The sequence below is a fragment of the Takifugu rubripes genome, chromosome 1 (genome assembly GCF_901000725.2).
Source record: "Takifugu rubripes chromosome 1, fTakRub1.2, whole genome shotgun sequence".
NCBI lineage: Eukaryota > Metazoa > Chordata > Actinopteri > Tetraodontiformes > Tetraodontidae > Takifugu > Takifugu rubripes.
The window spans coordinates 13,898,984-13,925,887 of NC_042285.1; the positions used below are offsets into that span (position 1 = coordinate 13,898,984).

Consider the following 26,904-nt stretch of genomic DNA (forward strand, 5'->3'; position numbering starts at 1 on the left):
TTTAACATTTTGGAAACTGATCAGTTTTTCATAGACATACATTAAGAAAAATGGTCAATCAAACAGATTCAATCAACAGCAAAAAGCCTTTTTATGTTAATAAAGGCACCTTTTGTCAATGGAGAACGTGGTAATCAAAGTATGGGTGTGTGACAATGAGGAAGAACTGAAACTGGAGTTAAGGTGATTGGTTGATTTACTTTCTTTTAGGGCTTATATAGAAAACCAGGAAATATATCACCATATTCTAATTATATGGATATAAACAATCAGTGAACCTACCGAGGAAACATGTCTTTATAAGGAAAAAAAGTCATTTTTGGGAACTTGACATTATGGGGCGATACCGATACTGATTTTTAGAAAAAGAAATTGGCCGATGTCAACTGATACTGATTCTTTTTCCTCATTTCAGTATGTTTCAGTATGGGAAACAAAAATCAATAATTGGATAATTCAGTACTCAATGTTTCAAAATGACTGGGCCCACCATTACACCAACCGTGATGAGGACAAGAAATCTTGCCTGCCGACTGCAGTCCAAAAGCATTTTCTTTCCTTCCTCAGAGCTCCTGCTGGCGGCAGGTTGTGCTCTCTTCCTGTCCAGTTCACCTCTACGTTTTTAGTTGCTTTTAGTTGTTGTATTCTGCATCTTTTTCCAAGCTTTTGTCTGCACGCCAAGACAGCAGAGCCGACACGCTTCTGGTCAAATAATGCAGGCGTGAACATGTTTGATGACAAATACAATAAGTCTTTGGAATTAGATTTTGTGACATATTTTAGTGACTAATCAATGAAGTTCATGCGACATGTAAGAGTATTTCTTTGCGTTTGTGTTGGCTGGTCAGTAGGATTATCTATACCTTTGTAAAGCCTCCCAGACAGATGACGGGAAGAAATCCTGGAGGTAGTAGCATTTTAAGATTGGTCTTAACAAAACCCAAGAAACAGCTAAACTATTACAAAAAGAGAGATGTTTGCACAGAGAGGTGGGAATGAAAGAGGAGAGTGGAAAAAGAAATACTGGAAAAAATAAATACTTGTCTCACAAATAAGCACCTCATTCCAATAAGAAAATCTGGGTTTCCAAAAATTGCTCCGACACCCAGACACTAGGCAGAAACCCTCTATTACATTACCTTTTAAAAAAATATTTAGAATATTAAAGACAAGAGTTACAGTAAACAACATCTGTGTAATACTATATTAATACTATTAACTTGATGCTATTGTCTTAAAAAATATTTCAACTAATTTCATCTATTTTTATTGTACTGTGTTGAGAGTCAACATGTACACCCACCATGTACACTTACTCACAACAATCCTTCCAATAACCAATGGGGGGGGGGCATGCACAGAAACTCAAGTCAGAAAGGAAATCCCTTAAGCACATAAAACTCATTGTAGATTCCTACTATATTATATTTTGTCTTCAGTTATTGTTCTTTTTCCCTTATTAAATTAACCTGAGGCTCAACAATGAACTGTGACATCACGCTCTACTTTGTCTTCTGTATCATTTCCATTGAGCTTCTTACACTAAGAAACTTTAACACATTAACACACTTCAGTTCAGAAAAGAAGAAAAGCTTCTTTTTGAAGACGAAGAGACTTTGTTGCTGTTGTGTTTCCATTTCTCATCTTCGACAAATGCGTAAATCCACAGGAAGCTCTGTTATTACAGCAGACCTTGAGTCTAAAAAATAACTTTAAGCCTATAATAAAAAACTATTTTACATCAAACTAAAACAGAGAGCTGTAAGGCTGCGACAAGTCCCTTCAAACGTGACAAACATCCCATTTCCAAAGCAGCAGGAGGTGGACAGACTTCCTGTACAAGTGCGCCTCACCAACATCATCTACCATTTGAAAAATAATTTGAAATTGTTGTAATTTATGCCCAGTTTTCTTACCTTGTTGTATCTGCAGCTGCTCCAAGGCCAGCATCTCCAGAGTGTAGTTGCAGAACTCCAGATTCTCCAGGGCTTGCATTTGGGCCGTCTCATCCTCTTCGTCCTCCAGCATGGCTCGCAGCTCTTCTGCCGTGTGTGCATATGCATCCATGTCATTCTCCACCTCTTGCAGCCGTAGCAGCAGCTGGTACTTCTCCCCCTCCTCCCTCTGTCTCTCACGCTCCAGCTCCAGCTCCATCTCCATCTCCATCTCCCTATCCATCTCCAACTTGTGTTCAGCTTCCTGATCTTGCTGGGACTCGTGTTCACCTGGGAAGTCGTCAGTCTCGTTCTGCCCATCCGTCACATGTTCTAGGACGTTAGCCGCTGGTTCATCTGGGGTGAAGAAGATGGAGTCAGCGGTCGGATGGGCAGTGTTTGGTCTTGGGCAACGAGGAGGGGGTCGTGGAGCAGGACGGGTTGGCTTGTACGGTGGGGCTGGGGGCCGAAGGGCTCTAGGGCGAGGAGGAGGAGGCCGAAGGTTCCGGCGCTCTCTTCCCGTTCCCGAGTTTGACTCAGAAAGGTGGGGCAGGGGCGAGGTGGAGCCCTGAATGATATCGTTCTCATCGCTGTAGTCCATAATTGAAAAGTGACGGGAGATGTGGGGCTGCTGGCTCGTCTCCACGTGCTCACCGCAGCTCATGGTGGGGTTGCACGGCTCAGTCAAGCTTTTCTCGAATTCAAACAGCTGTTGAGAAAGCTTCGACTCCAGGTCACTGGCTGAGGCTGCCAGAGCATCGAAGGTGTGGGAAGCAGACATAAAACCATTCACACCATACTGAGCTTGTTGTGTGTTAGCGTTGCCCATCATCAAATCGGAATCTCGAACACAACTTTGTTGAGCTAAGCTGCTGTGGACTTTGCCGCTGTTAAATGTAGTACGGCCAAGAGTAGCACTTCTTCCATCTTTAGACCAACCACGGCCGGTGCTGGGGAGGGTGAGGCTGTGGCTTAATTTGCGGGGTAAGGATCCAGAGGTACCATTAGTATACTTGCAACGATTAGTGCCGGAGGACGTGCTAATGCGCATAGAGCTGCGGGCAGGTTGGCTAGGTCGCGACGGGAGTTTAGGTCTTGCTGGCGGAGTGGATTTAGGTCGTTCGGGCCTCCGTTGTGCTGGTCTAATGGGTCTTTGTGGCCGAGAGCCACGGCCGCGTCCCTCATCTCTCTGCTCTCTGTTAGTTTGAGCTGAAATGCTTTTGTTTTCACTCTGCAGTCTCTCCTCCTTGTTCCTCTCAAAGTAGTCCAAATCCCACACTGTATGGTCCTCATACATCACGTAATCGGACTCAGTCTCTGACCCATTAGGATGTAGATGGTCTATGCTGGACTCCAAACATCTTTGTTTTTCATCTTCCTCAGATTCATCTACAGTTTTCTGTACATTATCCTCCATTTTGACAAAACGATGAGGAAATATACCACGTCGTCCTTGCACTTCCCCTTCTAGCCAACCATCTTCTAAAGTGCTTATGACACGAATGCGATCTCCCATGTCAAAGTCTAATTCACCTGCTTCCATAGCTCGAAACTCATAGAGCGCCACTACATAAACACTACCCTCCTCTTCTTCTGTTTCAGTTTCCTTGTTCTCTTCCCTTACTATTACATCTCCTTCTTCTACACTTTCCTCCTCTGTTCCCTCTTCTACATCATAGGAGTCCTTGTAGCTACATTGTTCAGAAAGATGGGTTGAATACTGGTCATCCACAGGCTCCTGAGGAGACCGGAGAGGACCCACAAGCTCCACAAACCCTTCTGGAAAGATTCCTCTGCGACCGTCCAGCTCCCCCTGGAACCAGCCCGGCTCAGGCAGGCCAGTGATGATGATTAAGTCTCCCTCACGGAAGTCCAGTTCTTCATTGAGCTGGGCGTGGAGACTCATAAGGGCACGGGCCTGACCAAGGGCATAGGGTGGGAGTTCAGAAGCCTGGGCTTGAGCTGAGCGTTCAGACAGCTTCCTGGAGTGTCCCGAGAGGTGCAGCTCCTTCACACATGACGTGGGGAAATGGCCACGCATGCCCCAGGCATTACAACCCCGCTGCCATGTTTCTCCGAGGTCCAAGGACCCTCCTGTCTCTCCAACAACCACATCACCTTGAAGACAGAGGCGATCGTAATTATTATTGAAATTACTGGTGTATTATAAAGACTTGCATACTACGGTAAACAGAAACAATCAACCTATTCTCAATCATAGAATTATTTAGGTAATATCTTAAGATATTGCAACCACTGCAAGGATATCAGGTGTGCTGAGCCTGTTCTCTCTCTCGTAGCAATGAACAATTCAGTGATATTAAAGCATAAAATGTGTAGTCACATGCCAAATGACTGTACTGCACTAAGCATTGTTAGTAATAAAAGATATCAGAGAGGCAGGGTTGAGGAGAATGTTGACTGGTCTGTCAGGGGTCATCGGGGTCACATTCCATAGAACTGTGGCTCCACCTCCCATTGTGTTCACATAAACTGTTATTTGGCCAAAAAGGAACATGGAATTTTCATGCTGGAAGTAAACATTTCAACTCTCGTGTGGCCTGCAGATTTCTTTCAAGTGAGGAAATGTTACTCATCCCTGAAAAACGCACTGTAGATTATTGCTGAACATATCTGTGAGTCACATCCCGATCATCCTGAAATGAAACTGAATAGATGCTGAATTTCATTTTAATAAACAAAGCTGTTCAAGCGGAAGTTTTTGGGCTCCTGTTTTAAAGTAATCCAACCATACTAACCTAAGAGTTTTAATGTGGTTCTAGGGCCATCTAGTGGGGGATGTGGGAAACGTTTATTCGCTTCTCTTATACATTGTAAATTTATTCATAAATTTTAAATGCAATATATTACCAACTAAAGAGATCAGTCAGTGAATAGAATTACAGCAGAATTATATTTATTAAGAATTTAAAAGATGGGATGGGAACAAAAGGCTGTGACATAATATCAATAAATCAATGACTAAGCTAAATATATTTACATAATATTTATTGATGGATTTGGTACTATAAAAACTGAAAAAGTTTGATTCCGATTAACATTCACATCACAATGGGGCAGTAAGGACAAGATCATTAATGCACTACACAACACAAAACAACCACACTACACAAATATAAAACCAAAGCAAAAACATTACCTCAACCCAGTGACATCAACAAGAAGCGTTAAGCTAAGTGAGAAAACATGCGTCCTTTGTGTTAGTTCTCTTTATCTTGACGTACAGTACATTAAGTCCTATGAAACCTTTTCATTACAAAGAATCTAAAACAACATGTGAGCTCTAATTAGTTACATGTGATTACAATAGATCAGGGTGACACATAATTCATTGATAAAATTGTATCCATACCTCTTTTTAGGGATAAGCTGCCTGTGTCTGCAGCATTGAAATCGTTGATGCACACATAGAGTCTGTCTCCAGGCTTGGTACTTGGAATAGTAACCTCCTCCACAAAGGTGCTGGGAAACTGACCTGGAGACAGGTAGCAAACAGACACCACAACATACTGTAAGAGTACTACCATACTGTTGTTCTAGTATTGTATTCTCAAACTTTATTTATCTTTGGACCAGAAATGCTCCTGAATAAGAATAAGGAACGTGAAAACGAGGAATTAAATAATCAGAAATCCAGTAAGTTTTAAAAAGGAAACCAAGGGAACAGAGATCAATTATCTCATTTGCATTTTGCACATATAAGTTAGTTATAAGTTATTTTATCAGCTCTATTTTGTAGTTTCTTTTCAGAAAATCTAGAAATTTGACATGTGAATATGAAAAATAACTTATTTGTTAGAATTTATAGCTTTCTCACAAGCCTTTATTACAGGTTAAACTTAAAACTGGAATCCAGGAAGTCTAAAGACTCATACAGTAGACCTTTAGTTTTCCATCGCTCACTTACAAATCAGGAAGTGGCCACAGATCCACAGATGAACAACTGGACACCATAATCTGGCAACTGGCCAACACATCATGAAAATACAGTTACCATCTTAAGGAGACTTCCAACTGGGGGCTTCTTCTCTGAAGAAACGCTCCATCTCCACTTGGAAGACTCAAGAGGGTTTCTAAAAGCTGAGCTCGATTGTTCTAAGGTAGCACAGCACCAAGAGCACTCTACACTTTACAGGCCTGTATTTCACACACACACCAGCCTAATTTCCTTAAACAAATGAAAAGTTTTAAGTCATAAGCTATTTTGCCCAACAATTTTTTTACTATTATGAGCCTATTTAAAGAACTGCAGTCAAGGATAGATAATGTAGCGCAGCAGTAAACCTGACAGGAAGTCAACCGGAACATGTGGCTGCATCACCTTATTTGTTGCTTCAAACAAAAAGGGCTCATATATTAGCTACAACATAGCCAGCACCAAGTTCATCTACCCGATGTCTCATTTTGTGGTCACTCAAGCTCCTTGACTTCTTACCTGTAACTCCATCTTTATTCCCAAGCAACCAGAACTCATCAATGACACTGAGCACCTCGATGACATCACCGGTGAAGAGGGGCAGCTCCTCAGAGACGCTGGGCAGAAACTCGAATACGGTGCGCACCACCGAACCTGCTTCCATTACTCATTACCTGCGGAGTACAACAGATAAAGACATGAGTCCTCAGTGGTTCAAGTCCAGACGTGTTGGCACATTTGAAAAATTCTCCTTCCAGTCAAAAGAGCAGAAAAGAGCAGGCTAAAAGAAAAGGAAATGGCAAAGGCAAAGGAAAAGGAGGCTGTGTTCAGGAAGAATTCCCAAACACACACCCTTCTCTACCTTCACAGGAGTGAACAGGAGTTACTGATTTATGGGAGCTACTTTATAGCTCTGTCATCAAATATTTGACTCACTCCCAGAAAGTTTAATACCTTTTGTTATTTTGACTTTTTGATGATTCAACTACCAGAACTACCATGACCTGGATGAATGAGAACCTTCACAATCTTTATATTGACTTGATGCATCCAAAATATAAATCTAAAGTTTAAGAGTGGCACGCTTGCTTGCTGGTTTAAAATAAACATTTTACAACTGTAAAATTGGTGGCTGAAAACTAAATTAGTATATAGACACTATACGGAATGCCCACTCTGACTATTTTTGCCGAAGCATTCTAAATAGAGAACAGTCATTATGGGATAAACAAGACTGTGTCTGAAGAGAGTGCTTTGAAGAAAAAGCACATTCCTGTCTGAATCCTTTAATGGGATCAGTTATGTACACCGAGGAGCTGAGGGAGGACAGGAACAGAGCTGTGGTCTATTCGTGTGCCACAGTGTTGTAGGAGTCTCAGGTTATATAGGATAGGAGTGTGGAGGGAGACCTGGGGGTAATAAGAGAAGAAAGAGAGAGCGTAACGTGTGCATTTGGGAAGCGGAAGCTTGTGGCACACACTCACTTTGGTTAACGAAAACAGTTGGCAACCACTATCCAGTAATGTAAAGCAGGATGGGAACTGAAAACCACATTGTGTTAAAAGCCACAGTGAAACCCAAGTCAAGACATTAACTAATGCAAAGGAGGTAGAGAACCAAGAGGTTGGTTTTTACTATTAAATGGAAATGGTTGATATTTCTTATGCTTCAATCTATTTGAAACTGATACATGCTTTATTTAAATTAAAATATTGAATTGGGAACCGGATCAGTTCAAAATTAGAAAATGGCAATGTAACAGTGCACTGTGTATATTAAATGTACCTCAGTAATGTTCTCGCAGTCTTGAAACTGCATTAAATTGAAACAACCCTTCTCTGTCCGTGCGGCAGAGCTCTACAACCAACACCGGCAGAACCAAACCTGCACCAGCAACGTGAACAGTCACTGGATAATCCTGAAATCTGCAGCCAGACAAGCTCCTTAGTGATATTTACGGTTCTGTCACTGTGTCACTGGCCTCTGTGACTTTTACACACCTCTCCAGACCAGACCGCCCACACTCATCACACAGCAACAGCACTTTATTAAGAGGCTCATCTTTTCTATTAAAATGAGGACACCAGGCATTGATATTGTTCACAATAAACTATACAATTACCCTCACTGCTGAAGCATATGTGGCAGTTGTGGTGTGCACCAGCTGAGGGCCGTTTGGTTTGGGTTCGGAAAACCGTGGTTTAATATCTAAGGAGCACTTAAAGAGGCTCCTGTTACTATTTATGAGGCTTTGATAACTGCCCATTGACGAGTATCCTGGAACAATCCATGGCAACAAAGAAAACTAGTGAGAAGAGGAAAAAATGGGCATCCACATTTTACATCACCCTGTCAGGAATTAAAATTGGGTTCTTGGTCAGAATTCTTCAATTTCAACTCTAATCAGGCCACACACGCACCCAAACACACACACACACACACACACACTATATACTGTATACTATGTGACACAGCTGACAGGCAAACAAAGCACCGACTGTCTGCTTGGAGACGGGTCCCTGGGGGTCTTAACTGTGTGTGTGTGCACGTGTGTGGACATTTGTGTGCCTGTGTGGTTTATAACATAACTAATCAGTGACGTACACAAGACCAACACATGGCTTCAACAAAAACCACATTGCTGTTTACTTTAAACCTGAGCAGAACTGAGTCCTCCCCAAAGACAAAACACCCAGACCCAAGGACGGAGATGTGCTGTAAACTCTCCGGTGCAGCGAGGGTCACATAGAGCTTTACTGGGAGAAGCCACACAAATCTGGGTCCCTGGACGGCACAAACTGGGTTCTTTCTGTACATGTGCCCCCTCGCTTCCATCATGCATGACGAAGTGACGGCTCACAGCTCCCTCATACAGTTTCCGGGCGACATTTAAGTGGCAGGTGCATTATTGGTTTGTAAATGCTGCAGGCATTCTATTAACGGGAAGCATAAAACACAACAACAACAAGGACTTTATTTTTTTAAATAGTTTAAAGCGCATAAGCAGCAATAATTTTGTTGACACTTTAAGTATAATGTTGCATCATGCAGTATTTTGTTGTGAACGTATTGACAAGTGTTGTTTTTGTTACCTGAATTAATTTAAGGTTATTTCTGTGTTAACTGTGTAAATAAAACAGAATTTGGGATGAAATAAAAAGGCATTTTACAGGACTCTACAACAACCTTGTGGCGTTGTGTGTGTTGCTTCCAGGTGCTTCCTGACAGGTTAGGTTGGAGTAAAGAGGCGGCTCAGTACTGACCTCTGTCTGGGTTTGAGTCTACAATTGAAGCATAAGGACAATACATTTTTTTCCATCTAAGGCACAATCTGCCAACACAGTCGTATGTTCTATGCCCAGATGCCTCAACGGCCATTCACACTGATGGCATGTGACCCAGACAGTGTTTTTATGTTAATAACTATCACAAGTCCCTGAAGTCTCCAAGGAACCTTAAGAACAAAAACCAACGTAATGTCATCAAGAAAAAGACACTAAATATGAAATCACACCTTGACAGCTGTATATATCCTGATGTATTGGTTCATCACAGATCATTAGATTCCATGCTGGACATACTGGCATCCATAGAAATAGTGTTGAGGCATTATACATGACACTGAAGCTCAACATGTCACTGGAGTGTTTTCCTCCCTATATTTTCTGACATATATGCAAAAATAAAGGATTGGATAAGTATATGAATAAAATACGACATATCTACATATCTTAAGGAGTCCATCTTTGCCAAATATCTCTGGAAGACATCTTAAGTTTGCATTCATCTTTGCTGTTGCAGCAGAAAGACTGTAAAATATCTGGATGAATACGCAGCAGAGCGGAGGAAGTGGGATGTGCTGACTGCCTCCACCTTTTATTCAACCATAGTCATCTGATGCCAACAATAAAGCTGCTGCCTCATTATCTGTTTGACTGCCAGGACGCAGCTCACAACCAATATGCTATTCATCCTTTTCACATATACTGAAGTGGCAGACTGGCACGCGTCTGTGTTTCAGCGCCATCAGCACACACAAACAGACTGGTAGAATCCTCTGGAGTGGGATGGGCCACAGCTCATGGTTTTGTTTTTTTGATACTGGCTGTTTGCTGAGGGAAATGCTGAGTCCATTAAAATGCATTTAACTCAAAACAAAATCTACACAAGAGGTGAGAAACCACTGGATGGTTCTGGACTGTCTGTTGACACACGGGACAGTGAGGCGGGGGATTTGTGGGGTTCACAGCTGAGCTATTTGCTTTCCCAGCCATCTGTTTAGAAGCTGGGATTTTCAGTGTGAGGTTTTAATAGCAAGAATGTCTCCTGCCATCCCTAAAACATAGTCTTCTATCTAATCTTTGATGCATGCTTACAATCTCAGGTCCTTACAGTTGATTCCCCATGTTATTGATCAAATGTTCAACACGTGAACACTATAAATATATGGATCTAATGATGTGCTTTGCCAAAACCATAAAAAGCAGCACACTTGAGAGCCGTTTAAGGTGCATATCAAGTCGATGAGGCATCATGCGGAATGAGTCATTTGAATAAAAAGACACAGCTGGCAGGCTGACTCAAAAGCCTGAAGACACTGGGAAATATTTTGCAAAACTGTTCCGTTCTGCTTAAACATGGAGCAAAGAGTGAGAGAGAGAAGAAGAACCACAAACATAATGTACTCTGTAACTCCATGTTAGCTTTACATTTTAATGCAAACAAACGCCACAAAGAAAACAAGTCAATCAGTTCAAACCACTAAACTCAAAAGAGAAACTGTCCAAACAAGTTGTTGACTTATAAGACTAATCACTGTGAAAATATGTCTTTCCAAGACATGTCAGAAGAATAAACAATCCCTTATTGCATTGCAAAAACATTCCTTATAAATGAAGTTTTGTTTGTGAAGCTGTTGGCTCTGAGGTTTGATGATGACAGCGGGCAACGAAGCCCCATTTCCACTGAGTACCAGGTCAGTTCAGCACAGTACAGTTTGGAATGGTACACATTGGTGTGGCCTGAATTCAGGTAACAATTCTCTGTGGACTGCTGTATTTAGCTCCACCCACACTGTAAATGCAGTTTCTCTTGATAGTCCCAGAGATATATGCCAAAAGTGGAATTTCTGGACTGGTTCCCAGAGTCTGAAAAAATGTAAAGCAGATATATGGATAACACAGAGAACCAAGCTGTACCACTCACCATGAATTCCATTTTAATGAGTCCGAAAAGAACTTTAACATTTAAGGAGAGATGGTCTAGCATTACTGTTGCTCTGCTAACCAGTAACCTAAATAATAAAATGAGCGGCTCTAAATCAGTAGCATTTGTCAACTTTCACCCAGGGACTTTTACGTCCCTGTTACACCTCCTGATCTGCACAGACATGTCAGTTGCCAAATGTGTTCTACTTCTCAGACGCATTGGGAGGGTCTGTGTGAGCAGCTAATTGCAATTAGACACAGACACACACACACACCCACACACACGCACACGCGCGCACACACACACACACACACACACACACACACACACACACACACACACACACACACACACACACACACACACACACACAAATCTTTATTTCTGTCAACCTTCTGTTACTTCTAAGCAGGTTAGTACAGATGAGTCCAGTTGTATGGGATGAAACCTTAACTTTAATGCCTCTTTCATAACAGCAGAAGGAAAACTCTGAGACATGGGGAAAATCCTGGGAGGGAAAAACTCCTTAATTCCACTTCTGGCTCAATGTTTTCGCTTTGTTTTACAGGGTGTCGTCATGAGAACAAGTTTCTCCTTCTCATTACATCTTTCAAACTAGTTTGTATACTGCATGTAAAAAATATTTATGATTTTGATGACCAAAGGATGTAAAGTACATGTTGAGTTGGAGACTTGCTGTTCTGACATTAATATAACAATCTGTTAAAATCAGGGATAGAAGGGTTAGAAAGGGACAGAAATGGTTAGGGTTAAGTTTCCTAAACCTTTCTCAAAGACAGATATTGAGATTCGGCCGCACCCTGACATCATGGCTGAGTTCTAATCGCCTGCATATGAGCTGTTATATAACTGCTGTCTCAGGGAATCGTGTCATCATAATCCTCCAGAAATTATAAAATGATGGAGGACGTCACATGCCAACACCTTTTTGGAAAATTCAGTCTATTCAAACGTAAAGTTCTCAATCTTCCTTTTCAACAATTCAGCGTGAATTCAAGAGTGCCAAGATGGCAAAACCAAAATGACTTCCATATGTCTCACAGGATCATTCACAGGAATAACACAAGGAAGTTAGCAATAATAAGCTGCATATGAGGCCAGATGTGTAGAGTAAGTCCACGTAAATGTAAGAAAAAACCCCGCTGTGCTATAAGCTTCATAAACACAGCTTTACAGGGTGGTAAAGTTCAACCAAACCCTACTTTTCTGACAATGCTACCAAGATTTTGATTTATTTAGGTAAAAACAAGGCATGTGCAATGACCAGTGAGTAATGTTATATGTTATGACTGACAAAACTGTTTTTGTCTCTTCCTCAATACCATAACAACCCTGATCTCACCGCAACTAACCAGTTAATCACATGAACTCATAACTGGGACTTGTTGAGTCTTGACCATGTTACTCCTTCTTGGCTATTTCCTCCATACAAGACAACTTTAAGGCTTCCAGTCCCAGCCAGCCTGTTTCAACAAATCTATAGATTAGCTATCGACCGGTCTACAAAAACAAATTAATATAACTATAGAGTTCATTTTTGCTCCTCTAATTTAATAACCCATTATTTCAAGTCTTGATAGAGTTATATCAGATGAATACTTTTGTAATAAGATGCATTTTACACAACCCTGGTTGTGGTCTCTAGTACTGGCATGGTGTTCTCCTTTTTAAAGTCCAGTTTAAATCAAATATATTTTGCAAACACATTAGGTAACACCACACTGACAGCAGGGAATGCAAGGAATGCAATATGTAATGTGCCAGATATATCACAAATGTGACAGTATATTATGTAACAGGAAGCAAACTTGCATTTTCTCAGGTTTCACCAAGAAATGTTGATCTCTGCAATCGTGAAAGCAAAAGCGTATTACATGTTTTGAGATTTCATGGCTTCATGAGGGCAACCGTTAAACAGTATTTTAGATTGGTAGTAACAAATGCAAATGAAGTCAAACATCTCAAGTATCTTGCACTATCATCCGACTCCGCTGCACACATTTAATAATTCAGTATGTGTGGGATGTTTACGTGCATTTGAAATCTTTCAAATGTTCTAGTTTAGAACAATTACAAGCCTTTTTTACTACTTCATTTTCAAGTAAAGAAGATTAAACTTGCTGCTGGCGGCAGAACCCCCCCCCCCAAAAAAAATAAAAATCCAAGGCCATTATTCTGTATCTGTAAACACCCATTAAGCAGAACTGCTAAAAAAAAATCTGGGGAAGTTAAAAAGCATAGATCATGTCATGTACTTCTGTATTGGATCTATATATTACATTTAATTGTTCCATTTAAAAAAAATGGAATCATAGTAGCTGAAAAAGGCTACATATGGGTGAGATTACAGCTATCGTGGATGACGATAATATATTGTTTAGCAGAGGATAATAGGCCAAGGGCACAGTTTAAATCAGGCTTCTGTCAGTTCTGTGGCCCAACAAAGCTGTGTGGTTGGAGAAGTGTGCACATTAGGAAGAACGGCAGAATTCAGGCTATAATTAACCATTTGTTTTTAATCACTTCAAATCCCTGCCATTTCCCTGAGTGTGTGGCTGTGAGTTTAGAGTGCACAAAACTCGGCTCAGTTTTAGCAATGACTCCCAATTCTCTTTGCCAAATGGACAAAAAACATGATCTCTCGTGCCAGAGTCTGAAACTAATGATTCATTCACTACGGGAAATAACATAGTGAAATTTTTATCAATGCGTTCCTATATTTACAATCTGCTCTGTCACAGCAGACTTCACCTGGACGTGGACGTCAACAGAGGGCTGCTGATGGAGGCAGCACGGTCAGATATGTTTTATCAAATGTTTGATGTTGTTGCTTCTGAAATTGGTCCATGTTACAATTAAACTATTAAAGTTAAATCTTAAATTAGAATAAACAAAAGCCTGGAAGGCTTTTAACACCTAATCCCATAAATGTAATGGCATCTCATTGGGTGGAGGAGACTGGAACACATGAGTTAGGCCGTTGGATCTTAGAGTACAGACCCATTCAGAAGAACCCACTATAAACATCCTCACCCTTGCTCTCTCTTTATGGGGGTACGTCTGTGGCTCTCACATGGTGGAACAACTGACAGGGCAGCCACAGGTGACAGACAGCGGGGAGGCACTCGCTCGCTTCACGGTCAGTCCAGTCATAAATCGGTTTACTTGTCTAAAACCACTTTCTCCGTGCCACATAGTCGAGCGTTACCGAAATCGATTTTGCCTTGCATCCCAGACCCACCTCTGAGAATGAATAATGGATTTGTTGTAGGTTTATAAATAGATGTATCGTTTTAAAAGCGCCAAAGTGCAAGATATTAGCCTACCTGTGAGGATCGCGAACGCCAGAATAAAACGCTTGTCCTGTCAGAGCAGAAAATCGCACTTCTTCAGCCTGTTGCTGGGGAGCCGCTTTTCACCCAGGCGCAACTTTTCTACTGTTACACGTCCCGGGATTCTGGTACGGAACGCGGGCACATCGTTCCAGGGACGAGCGAATTACTGCGGTCCAAAGGTCAGGAAGGCGCGCTGGTTAAACGGCGACACGGTGGAGCGGATTCTGGCTGGCTACAATCAGCTGTCACCACAACACAACAGCAGCAGCCGAGTCGCCCCGCGTCCCTCCACCATTGACTCCGCACGAGAACACCACCCACTTTTCCGCGGAGAGCCGCAGCTGCCCCCGCTAATGCCTGACTGAAATTAGACAGGCGGACACGAAATGCGTTTATTTGTGAGGTTTCCTTGTGAAGAGAGAGTAAAAGCAGAGAAACAGAAGAGTGCAATGATATTATTAGCAGTTATTATAACACTCCTAACCTACCAGGTACCTCTGTGAAATATCAACGCATCACTTGTCCAGTCCAGTCGTTTTTTTAATGTTTTTTTTTTTCTTTCATGCAGTCTGAGATACTATCCTAAGGCGAAACGTCAGTTCTGAGAACTGAAGTTCTGAGAAACGTCAGTTCTGAGAAGTGAAGAAGCCTTCTGGATAGAAGGCGAAACGTCTTCAAGATAAGAAACCCAGTCCAGTTGACATAGAAAACTACCTTGGATACAATGACCTGGATGATTGAGAACCTACACAGACAATAGCACACATACTGATGTATTCCTGGAGATTTATATCATTTGAAAACCTAGTATGGATTTGTATATAATTTTCCCTTAGGAGGATGATTTTTGTATTCATCGGGGGTGTTTTTGTGTATGTCCTACCAGCATACAAGCCTTGAGCAGAATTAACTCAACACTGAGCTGCAATATAAACTGTACTGACAGCAAGGTTGATGAAGGACAGGTGTGTGGAAAGAGCACAGCCAGCAGAGTGAAGAAGAAATCTACACTCCTGAATTAAACACAAAATACCAGAGAGCACTAGGAAATATGCTGTAATGCAGTTAATTCGTGACAGCACTGTAGTCATCAAGATGTTTACTGTCAGGGCTGCATACTTGCATCTATGTGATTACATCTGGTCCAGAAACTGGAGCAAAGTTCTGAGCATGTGAAACACTGCTCTATAGTTTTTTGCAGCGTCTGCATGAATGACAACTTCCTCTTATGACATCTTGCATATGTACGGAACAATGGCAGGAAAGTCAGTTGGGAGCTTTTGCCCTCAGCTGATGGTCCAGGAAAGGAAAGGGAAAATACATCCGAGGCCATTAACTCAGCTCGCAGGGACAATAGTCCTGGAAAATGCCACACTTATGTACCTGTTTTGATTTTTTTGCTCTTGGAAATCCACAAAATCCTCAGTTAACAACTGTGTTATATCCAGTGTTTATTAGTCACGCTGTCCACTGTGCTTCATTGGATCTAAATCTAGCTCTGGGTTGCACGTTTGCCACTTGACTCACAACCATATAGTGGATGGACACATGTTGCTGTTTAGATCGGCCATGAAGCCCAGGCCTCTGAGTGCTGCAACTGGACCCTTGCCTAGATTATGCTTCAATGTGGGGCCCAAAGCAGGGTACGCTGATCCTTAATTTTCTTCTGAACCCAATGTATGTCATATTTCTCACTTTGGATGATGCTGCCTTCGGAGAGTGAGTCAGTGGCTGGTTGGTCAGTGTGGGAGACCTCTTTCATCACCAGCCCCCTGTGGGAGTCATTGATGCTGCATTTGACCAACTAATTGGAATTAAATGTGCAGGACCACGCTTATATACACAGGCACACACTCTGAACAGTCAACATCATTGACTCTAATGAAACGCTGACATTGTTGCCTCTCACAGTGGCCACTTTCACTCAAATCCTGTCTGTGACTCTGCTGTTGTCTTTAGACTTACGTCACTGCTCCGAGCAGGCAGAGAACACACTGTTGTTGCTGTACGCTCACTCAGCAATGAGAAACAGCAGTTATGCTCACAGTTTTAGAGTAGGCAGAAAATTAAAATCATCCCACTGGTTTGTTGTGGTCACTGTGCTGTCGGTAATTCGATGACTAATGTGATGCTCTTTCTGCTATTGTGAGGCTCTTTCTGCAGATGTTTCCTCCCTCACTGTTGCCTCATAATATGAAAGGTTATGGTTCAGCTGTGATGCGACTTTTTTTGTTGCCCTATCCCTGTATGGGTTCTTTCCAGGTACCCTAGGCATTTTCCTCCTGCAGTCAGGAAACATGCACATTGGCGCGTGTCTATATACTGTGATTGACCTGCCCAGGATGTGTTTTGGGTCTTGGCAATCCCATAAACCTGATTAGGAAAAAGTGTTGGTTAAGGGATGGATGGATGGATGGATGGATGGATGGATGGATGGATGGATGGATGGATGGATGGATGGATGGATGGATGGATGGATGGATGGATGGATGGATGGAGGGATAATGTTTGTAGGATTTGTAGGAACAAGCATGTATCCTGAGTTTCTAGCTTTTATTATTTGTGGCCTTCACTCTTTGTCTTCAGGGATCCAAGAAACCCCAATCATGAATCAGGAGTGACAGGTAACGTGCGCTTTTCCTCTTTCCTGTTCGTCAGAGAGAGGCTATTGTTGTATTCTCTTGTGTTTGGGCAGGAACAACAAGAGTCCAGTGTGTAAAAGGGTTACTTTTTTTTGTTTGTTTTGTTTTAAATAAGTGTCCCATGGAAAAACTGACAGACATCAGCATTTACATCAGGTTGGAACAGTGATCGGTATTTAGTATTATGGGAATCAATTGTTGGTGTGACTGCTGAGATTATAGCTTCTGTTTGCTGTTCTGCATGAATTTTGAAAAGACTGTCATCTTACTGTCAGTGAAAACACAGTCACTGTGTCACTTTTAATAAAAATATTAGTTTATTTAATTAAAGGGTCCAGTGTGCAAGATCTTTAACCATCTTTATTATGCACAGAGAGTTTCTAAATTGTATAATAATGTTAACATATATAAATATATTTTAATGTAGGATGAGGATTAGTATGCAGATATTACCCTCTACACTGCGGACTTTTCATACAGTTCATCATCATGTCCCCTCCAGAAGTTCTCTGATGACTCTGCTGCTGTCGGCCTCATCACTGATGGGGATGATACGGAGTACAGGGAACTTATTCAGGACTTTGTGGACTGGAGCCTGCGGAACAACCTCCGGATCAATGCCAGTAAAACCAAGGAGCTGGTGGTGGATCTCCGCAGGCGTAACAACCCCCCGCCTGCACCGGTGAACATCCTGGGAACGGATGTCGACGTTGTGAAGACCTATAAGTACCTGGGTGTTCACCTAAACAATAACCTGGACTGGACACACAACACAGACGCCCTTGTCAAGAAGCGCAATAGCAGACTGTTCCTGCTCAGGAGGCTGAGGTCTTTTGGAGTACAGGGACCACTCCTGAGGACTTTCTATGACTGTGGTGGGATCAGCCATCTTCTACGGGATAGTCTACTGGTCCAGGAGCATCACGGACAGGGACAGGAAGAGGATGGACAGACTGGTGAGGAGGGCCAGCTCTGTCCTGGGATGTCCCCTGGACTCGGTGGAGGTGGTGGGAAACGGGAGGATGATGGCTAAGCTGTCATCCATGTTGAACAACACGTGCCACCCCCTACAGGACACCCTGGCAGCACTGGGCAGCTCCTTCAGTGAGCGGCTGCTCCACCCTCGCTGTGTGAAGGAGAGGTATTGCACATCTTTCCTGCCGGCTGCTGTCAGACTGCACAATAAACATAACGCCCGCTAGCACAATCTGAATATTATATATTCTACTATGTACAGGTGCTGAGTATCCACTTATGTTGGATTATTGTATATATACATCCTTTTTTGTATATTCTCTATTCTATCCCAATTTTATTTTCTTTTTCTGCGTGCTTTTGCTGTTGTTGCGCTGTAAATTTCCCCGTGTGGGACAAATAAAGGATCTGAATCTGAATGTAATCTTATATTTTCCATGCGTTTTCCTGCCGCTAGATGGCAGCATCGTTCATGCTGGATAATGTGGCCCTCACAAAGTTTCATCAGAATACGTTATCAGAAATTAAGAATGGGGTCAAGTTCAACATTATCAACATTATGACCTTACATTTTTATTTTGTGTTGCATCATGGAAATTTGCGGTCAGGTCAAGCAAAGACAGACTCAATAATGGTGTTTTTGTTTCCATGGGTTTTAACAGCTATTGTAAAGAAGCATTAGAGCAACTCTTTCGTTCATGTAAATTAGTAACAACAAATAAATGTGTATAATAAAATCTACAGAGACAGAGGATGAAGTTGGTGAAAATATTTTATTTTCACTTTCCCACCTTGTTGTAATCAAATTCAAGTCCTTGACAAATACAGGATAACTGTAATAATGCAATACTGTAACACTGCTGCAGAAATACATCAGGTTTGCAATATTTTCTCAATAAAGGCACAGTTTAAAGTCATCACCATAAAGAATATAATGCATTCATATATTTATGAAGGTAAAATTACAGACCCTGTACAATTATCACTTCCATATTTCAAATGTGTATATGTTTGTGTGGGTGGTGGTGTGTTTGTGTATATTTATATAAGAGTGTGCATCTTATAATTTGTCTCATCTGGGGCCGAGTTTCAAAGGGGCCTTAGGAGATGAGAGGTTCTTCTTGTGGAGCTTGCCTTTCAGGTTTTGTTGTTTTGGTGCTCTTTTCAAGTAAAAGTTAAGCTGAAAGACAAAGAAAAACAAGAAAATATTGTGAATAATTCAGATCAAACCAATGCCATGATGATAAATTTTTCACTGACATTTACATGTTGTCAATGTATCCATTAATGTAAAACACACCTGTGTGGCTTCAGCCGGTCCCACCGTGACTGTGCTGGTGGAAGGGATGTAACCTGATGAGGATGCTGTCACCTTGTAAGTGCCAGGTAAGAGAAGTCTGAAGTAGTCACCATCCACTCCTGGAAGAGAGGACAAGTAACAGAATAAAAGGTTGGAAATGGCAAAGTGATGTACATTAAAAGCTGTCACATTTTAATGTACAAATAAACTGCTACTGATTCAGCCTTAGGACTGGACTATTCCTGCGTTTTTAATGTAGGTTTAATGGAAATAGTTTTCATTCACAAGTAAATTGTGCCTATCCCAGGATGCCTTCTCAAATATGACCACTAGAGGGAGGCAGGCCGCATTCAAGTTGGAGGAGACCAAGATGTTTCACAACTTTAAAATATAGCGTTGAAAAACCAAACAAAAAAAGCTTTATTTTGTAATTTCTTAGGCATTCTGATTGCTTTTGAAAACAGTAACACAATACCACAAACCTCATTCATTTTGTAACTAATTCAGTTAGTTACAGAGAGTATAAATATGAGCAACTGAGCCCAAACTCTTCTTACCACTGGTCACATCGTGGTTAACTCCAGCCACAGAGATCTCCACATTGGTGATAGGATTGTTGTTTTCATCGTACACCATACCTTTTATCCCATGATGCACCTGAGAAGAGAAATAAATATTTGTTTCTTTTTGTCAGTTTTAATGTAGACATCCACGGTACATTTTGAATCCTGCTGTTAAAAATCAAGTGTTTTTAAGGCTTGAGTTCCTGGTTAATGGATTTATGTCCACTGACATGATGTGTAACTAGCAGGACGGTGACTATATGTGACATTTGTCTGTTCTGACCTCTTCCAGGTATGAAACTAGAGCTTCTCTGTTGGCCAGCCATTCTCTGGGTAAGGCTGCTGCAGGAGGAAATTTATCACAGCTCAGCTCCAAGGTGATCTCAAAACAGTTGGTGTAAAGGTAATTGAAGTCCTGCATGCCTAAAAAACACAAAACAAGCGCAAATAAATTACACCCTGACCGTTCTCAAGAGCTTTGGCTGAAGCCCTAAAGTGATTTATCACTTCAGTCCAGGCGCAAAACAACCACTAGCCAGGAGCTCTTTTTTTTCTTCCCAAAAGCAGAATTCTACTGGGTTTTTTATAAAAATGGGTGTTTCAAAACCTTTGACAGTGTAGCACAGCCTTGTGTAACAGTAATGCACATGACACAATGACTGGAAGGAAAAGTTCAGAGCCGACCTCATGGACCATGACTTAATACTTGGAGCAGAAGGAGCTGCTAAAATAAACATAACACACTCCGACTAAATAGAGTTTTTTTTCAGTTCAAAAGCTCGCATGGCCCCAAAGGGGAAAAAAATTTGAATCACATTCCGAAGAAAATCCCAGACATGGTTTAAATCAAAAGGTTTGCACATCATGTCACTTTTTTGCAATACAGATGAACTGATAAACGCCCGGTTTACACTATATTTCAGACAAAAATGCAACTGGAAGCAAAACGCTGTTCTGAAACTAAACACAGATTTCACAACAGAAGCAAATGAGGCAACGAGAACTGAAGGAAAAGTGATTGCTAAAGTTGGCTTCCTCAACTGTGTCGGGCTTAGGGGCTTTTTTCTTAAAAACAAGCCTTTGCCTCACATTAGGGCTGAGAACATGTTGAGGATGGTATCACTGTTATAGTATATCTAAGATTCTCCATGGTGACACTTATTATGTCAAGTAAGATCCAAAAGATTTATCTCTCAGGCCAACATAAAAAAGAAAAATGGTCTGTACCACTGTTAATGAATTCTAAATGGAGTTCCTTTTTAAAACTCTCAAGATATCCATCAGCTTTCCAATGGCAAACTATATTAAATGTAGAACATCTGTTACCTATTAACCAAACAGTGATTACGCTCTTCAGCTGTGTCAAGAAGGGCTCAAGTGAATTTTAAATCCCTTCAAATATGAGAAGTTTTGCCAAAAGGCTTCATGATTACTTCATTGCTTCATAAAAGATTAAAGAGGAAGAAGAAGATTTTAATCTCCAGAGATGGGATATGATCATCAGGGTATTAGTGAAGGTGGTCCTCAGAGTTTAAAACAAAAAAGCACCGTGGATGAAGCTGAAGAGTTTCCAGGTGGAGATCTGCTGCGCTCGTTTGCAGTCTTTTCCTACCTTTGGACAGAGAGTACCAGCTGGCCCCATTGGTGATCCCTTCGTCAAAGAAATCACCGCAGTTCCATCCCTTGTGCATCCAGCCGTGAGCGTAAGAGTAGGTCCTTGCCAACTGTCAGCACCCACAAATCCACACGTGCCCCAAAAATACACACACAGAGGCAAAGGTCACGCCCGCGGGACATCTGGATGGTTGGTATTTTAAATATACACACACCTTCCGGAATATTTTGTCATCCGCCGTGGCGGAGTAAGTGGTCCTGCCTCGAAACCGCGGGTCTCTCGACTTGTCGAAGGGATAATTAGCTACCACAGCTCCTCCGTGGAGGTTGGCTGACAGGACAAAATTGTAGTTCTGCATCCATTTTATGATGGCCAAAGTCTCTGGTTCAACCTGTGGAGCACAACAAACAAGGAACGTTTAGAGCATTCATTTACATTTCCGGTAAATTTGCATCAATTGCTTTGTCAGATAAACTATCAGAAAATGTTCCAAAAGGATGTTCAGATCATTTTGAAACTTCAGTTACTAATATTATCCTACATAACTCCCGCTGGTATTTCATAGTTTTCCAAACAGAGCAATGGACTGAAAACTTCTGTTTTTCTTTCCTTTCTGCATGCCTGACCCAGTAAACAGCCTGATTAGACTTTAACAGAGTGAAATGCAAGTTAACTTTTGATAAGTGAGTGTTGCACACTTGTTATAATACCAGAAACTGCAATAATGCCATTATGTTCTGAGCCACAGACAGACCGACCTAAACACATCTGCTGACAGTAAGAGTTTCTACTTTAAGCTCATTCTTGGTGATCATCAGTCAGCTGATTAAAAGGTCACTGAGCCTGCAGGGCAGCACGGGGGCCCTCGGCCTCACGTCATTTCAGGCCGGGTGGAACTCAGCAGCTGTAAAAGCGACACAGCTACTCGTTAGCATTCAGGACCAAAATTTTGTTACTTTTTTTTAACAAAGTTTTGAGAGAAAGTGATTAAAGTTGACTCAACTCTACTGTAATGAACACAATTTAACACACTTATTTAACATGCTTAATTAGCCTTTCAGGACAAATGAGCGCAAATTCCAATCCAAAGGATTGCTGTTTCCAGCACGGATTTTAAAGTTTAGCCTTTACGCTCCCAGGCTGGAGTGAGTTACACAGTGAGTCCTTGGAAAGGCTGATGATGAAGGATGTTGAGCTCTTCCTTTGATTCCAAGCATGCAAACACACTGGTGCTCTGTAGTGCTCCTGCTTTAATCACTCTTATATTGTCCTATAAAGTCATTTTCTGCTGTGTGTGATTATTGCAACTGCAGTATTTGTTAGGCTTGATGCTTGGAGCAAACCCATTATAAGCGTAGTGGTGTCCTCTGTCCATAAGTTTAGGTTATTAATAGAATAAGTAACCAGCTCCAGACATCAGGCAGGTAGGAAAGAAAACGTAACATTCCACAGAGAAATAAATCAATCTGTAATCTTTGGATTGACGAGCAGTCATTTTATATCAACAAGAGCTAAACCCTCTGCTAGTTTTCCTGTTTCTCATTAGTCTCCTCCATGTCCAAACAGAGACGTGCACCCGCCCACCTCCCTCCTCACGTACCCACACAGAACCACTGCACCGCTCACCTGTTGCTCCCAGTTGTCTGGCAGAGGCAGGTGGTGGTTTCGACCCTTGGTCTTCTCGTAGTAATACATGAGGGCGTTGAGATCTGGAAAGTTGCGGTTCAGGTCGATTTCTCGGAAGTTTCCCCGGCCCACCAGGTACCCATTGAATTCGGGCCCCTGTGGACCCACAGGCAGAATTGGTTTCAGGGGGAGATTATGTTCGGGTTACTTTTCCTATTAGTGTGAGAGGAATTTCAGGCTCTTTATGTTCCAAGATGTCGTTTCCAATCCCCTGGACTGCAGAGGAATCTGCAACTTTCATTTCATCAACTTTCCTGGAAACTACAGTTCTTTCCAAATTCCTTCAAAAAGAATATTGAGACCATGCAAACAAGAGACGCTTCCAAGTCCTGAGAACGAAACTGAATCTCATCTGAGATATTTTTGGGTTGAAAAAGAGCTTGTTGGTGCTGGCGGATGGCTGGTAAAACCCCATCTCAGTCTGACAAGTGCAAATGCAAATGCAAATGCAAATGAGGCTCAGCGACTATTTTGACAGATATTCTGATTGTAATATGACTGTTAGGATATGTTGTGCTCACTAAAAAGTGCCTCTTTAATTATCTTGTTGTGCTGACGCATTAAACATCTGTCGATGCAGCAGCAAATTACAGAGCCGTGAGGACACCACTGTATAATTTGCCTCAGATTTGTGCTGCTGTGAGCTTTAAAGAGGTTTCCTATCTAAATACTGTATTTACCACAAGTTGACGGGGGGGGGGGGGGGGGGGGGGGTTCTGTCTTTCTGCCGCTCTCTCACTCACATGTGGAGTTAATGAGATTTTTAATCAATTTTTTAAAATGCTAATTTAAAATCGCTTGAATTGAACTCTATACCTTTAGCCCCCTTCACTAGCCCTGTGGGAGTCTGATTTAGTCCCCCTCCCCCTCACTCTGAAGAGTCTCTTGGTTGCACGGAAATCCTATGATAAAGTTGCCGCCACAGACGGGAAGTGATGGACTGAATTGTAAAACTTTGAGAAAATGACACTGGCTGGAGAAAAGGGCTGGAATGAACATTTGTTAAGCTTTACTTTTTAGCTTTATGATATTTTAGAGCCTTAAGCGGTGGGATGGCTGCTGCAGCTGCCTGTCGGAGCACTGGTTACCTGTCTGGCTGCCACTTCGTAGCCGTCAGGGTTCATGGAGGGCAGGATGTGGATGCGTGTGTCATGTATCAGCCTCATGATGCGATGGTTCCCAGCCCGGTACTCCTCGCAGAGGAACTGGGAGAACCTGATGAGCAGCTCGCGGCCGAGGACTTCGTTGCCATGCATGTTGCCCACGTACTTAAACTCCGGCTCCACTGGAGAGGAAACAGAGTGAGGCTGGATGGTGGAGGTCAGGAAGTCAGACTGAGCTGCCAGGCGTGACATTTAAAAAGCCTGCCAGAACGTGCTCGCGCATTAACCTCATGTTGAATTTGAACGCAGGCTGAGCTTTTTAAGTGTTTAAATTCCGACATTCTCTGGAGTGAGAAACTCGGCCTGGGGCGAGCTCTGCAAGCTCTGTGAGGCTCCATCAATTCGAGTCCACACGGAATGAAACTTACAACCTTCTCTCTGTGAATCAGCATCCCTAATCACACTTTAGTGTGACTCGTGTATGATAATGCGCACGTTTTCTTGATACTTTCGACTCCAAAACACATAGAGACTCACACTTCTCATATTTTGACACGATAGGTGAGCAGATCGACTGATCAGGACTGCTTTGATTATTTGGATAAGTTCTTCTGGCATTCTCATCAGTCACTGACCGAGTGAGCCTCTTAACCAAACAGGCTCCGTCTTTGTACGGGGTTCCCTTCCTCCCAGGGGTCTCTTCATTAATCACCACAGCAGCGTGTTAATAGATCCACAGACCTCCCAAAGCACAAAACAACAGCTGAAAGCTTGCTTTAAAATCATGCTGTCCTGTGTTAACAGGAGCATACAGCACCACACTGCATTATTGTGCTTGTTTACATGTGACACTGCAGGATTTCAGTGTTTTCCTGTGGATGGTGTGTGACGGGGGCGTTCCGCGACTTCCAAACGTATGAGCCCCCTTCACTAATTGCTTTGGGCAATCAAATAGTAGCTTCAGTGCCACAGCTCCCATCCTTTAAGATGGGGGCAACTGGCTTTGGGTTCAAAAAACAGTGCTGTCCCTCCCTGACTCTCAGCAGAACGAAAAGACGTGCACGGCTTAAATGGTGGAAGAGGCTTGACCCAGACTGGTTACTCCCCTCCATGAAGTGCACTGTTCCTGTTTTTCACCCTTGGTCATCACCACAGCAGAGCAGACACACATCCTCCAATTCTACTGGAGGAAGCAGTTGCGCGTGCAAATGTAGATAAAAATGCAGCCGAAAAAAGAGCTGCGACTGTCAAGTGTTTGTGGTTTGTTTGTTGGTTGGTTGGTTTCTGAAGTTAAAAGAGACTGAAAACTTTGCAAAACTGATGGTGGCAAAAGTTAGGATCCCCCCCCCCCCCCCCCCCCCCCCCCCCCCCCGGTTTTCTACATAAACATCCCGAGGAGGTAAAAGTTTTGCAAGCCTTGTTGAATCAGAGTGAGCTTCTGCGTCTTTTGCCCATCTTTGAGCAGCACCGCACACTCCCACAGCGGTGAGCGGGTGAAAATGAAATGCAGGCGCAGATGTTATGACTTTAGCATCAGATATGTTTATCAGAGAGGTCAGACTCGTTATTATTAAACCGCACCGTAAATCAGGCCGATGAAGGACAACCCCCCCTAGACCGCTGCGTCTCCTGCCAGCTATGTTCTCACTCACCGCAGCGAGACGTGCAAAACAAATGCACTGCCAGTGACTTTTGGAAATGGGTGTCTGCTTAACATCTTCAGAGGTTACTTTGTGGCCCTTGAGAGGAGCATTTGTTGGCAGCTTTCTCATGAACAAGGTCATCCACTCACCTAACCTTTATATCTTAGCTTGGACGGCATCTGCTGTGTGTCTACAGGTTATTCAAATTCTCCGCACGGCCGCTTCAGATGGAAAGGGACCCATGAATGGGGTTTACTCACATGCTTCGTGGATGCCTGGGTTGTCGCTGAACTCCAGCACGTAGAGGTGTCGTCCCTCTACGCTGCGCCCAATGCTGTAGATGCGAGTGATGTAGGGGCACTCGCTGTGCACCGCAAACAGGGCTCCCACCATGTCTTCGTAGCGGTGATGCTGGAATTCGGAGCCCCCCGTCAGGAGCCCCATCAGCCCCAGCAAGAGGGCAGCGAGCTGGCAACGGGCGCGCCCCTGCTGCATCGTCGGGCCGTGCAGCACAGGAGAGGAGGCCGGACAAAACTTTTAGATGTATGTATGCGTCTTCACGCACCACACATTCTGCTTTACTCCCTGCTTGATGCCCTCTTTCTTCGGTGCTGCCTCCTCCCACATCCAGTCCTCACTCCGAGGAGCGAGCAAGGACAGCCCCCTGCTCCTTCTTTGTCTCCCTCTCTTCCTACAACAGCTGCTTCTCTCTCACTCTCTTTTGGGTCCCTGTGAAGAACGCGCTAGTTGCTTTAGTGGCCCTCAGAATACTTCAAGTAGTTCTGCCCCGCAGCCCCCTCGACGGTCTGCACACAAACTCGGAATTTCATTTGTTCATTTTCCATCCTCGGACCCATTGTCTCCTTCGTTACTCTTCCTTTCCAGAGAAAGAGGGCTTGTTTCCACGGCGCTGCTCTCCCCAACCCCTGCAGCCTCCAGTCA

At 42.7% G+C, this 26,904-nt stretch overlaps 2 protein-coding genes across 3 annotated transcripts in view; both read right to left on the bottom strand.

Moving 5' to 3' along the window:
* The window catches only part of dnmbp (dynamin binding protein), a 32,828-nt gene extending 18,121 nt beyond the window's left edge, over positions 1–14,707 (bottom strand). For both annotated transcript variants that reach the window (XM_011606381.2, XM_011606374.2), the window contains exons 1-4: positions 14,427–14,707; positions 6,391–6,545; positions 5,308–5,430; positions 1,917–4,052 (exon numbers count right to left, since the gene is read on the bottom strand). In XM_011606381.2, coding sequence (XP_011604683.1) covers positions 1,917–4,052; positions 5,308–5,430; positions 6,391–6,535 — 2,404 coding nt within the window. In that variant the 5' untranslated portion in view covers positions 6,536–6,545; positions 14,427–14,707. The remainder of the gene's footprint in view (positions 1–1,916; positions 4,053–5,307; positions 5,431–6,390; positions 6,546–14,426) is intronic.
* Positions 14,708–18,806: 4,099 nt separating this feature from the next.
* cpn1 (carboxypeptidase N, polypeptide 1) lies at positions 18,807–26,829 on the bottom strand. The gene is made up of 9 exons (XM_003961569.3): positions 26,223–26,829; positions 24,305–24,501; positions 23,157–23,312; positions 21,745–21,921; positions 21,528–21,639; positions 20,199–20,338; positions 19,910–20,009; positions 19,353–19,471; positions 18,807–19,232 (listed from the first exon to the last, which is right to left on the bottom strand). Exons 1-9 carry the CDS (start codon positions 26,455–26,457, stop codon positions 19,125–19,127), a joined length of 1,344 nt encoding a protein of 447 aa, XP_003961618.1. The 5' UTR covers positions 26,458–26,829; the 3' UTR covers positions 18,807–19,124.
* Positions 26,830–26,904: the final 75 nt, after the last annotated feature.

Coding starts and splice junctions, on each gene's coding strand:
- cpn1 (XM_003961569.3), bottom strand. CDS start 26,457: ATGCAGCAGGGGCGCGCCCGTTGCCAGCTCGCTGCCCTCTTGCTGGGG. Junction 21,922..23,156: donor CAGACAACTGGGAGCAACAG/GTGAGCGGTGCA, acceptor TGTGCTCCACAG/GTTGAACCAGAGACTTTGGC. Junction 19,472..19,909: donor TAACCACGATGTGACCAGTG/GTAAGAAGAGTT, acceptor CCTCTCTTCCAG/GAGTGGATGGTGACTACTTC.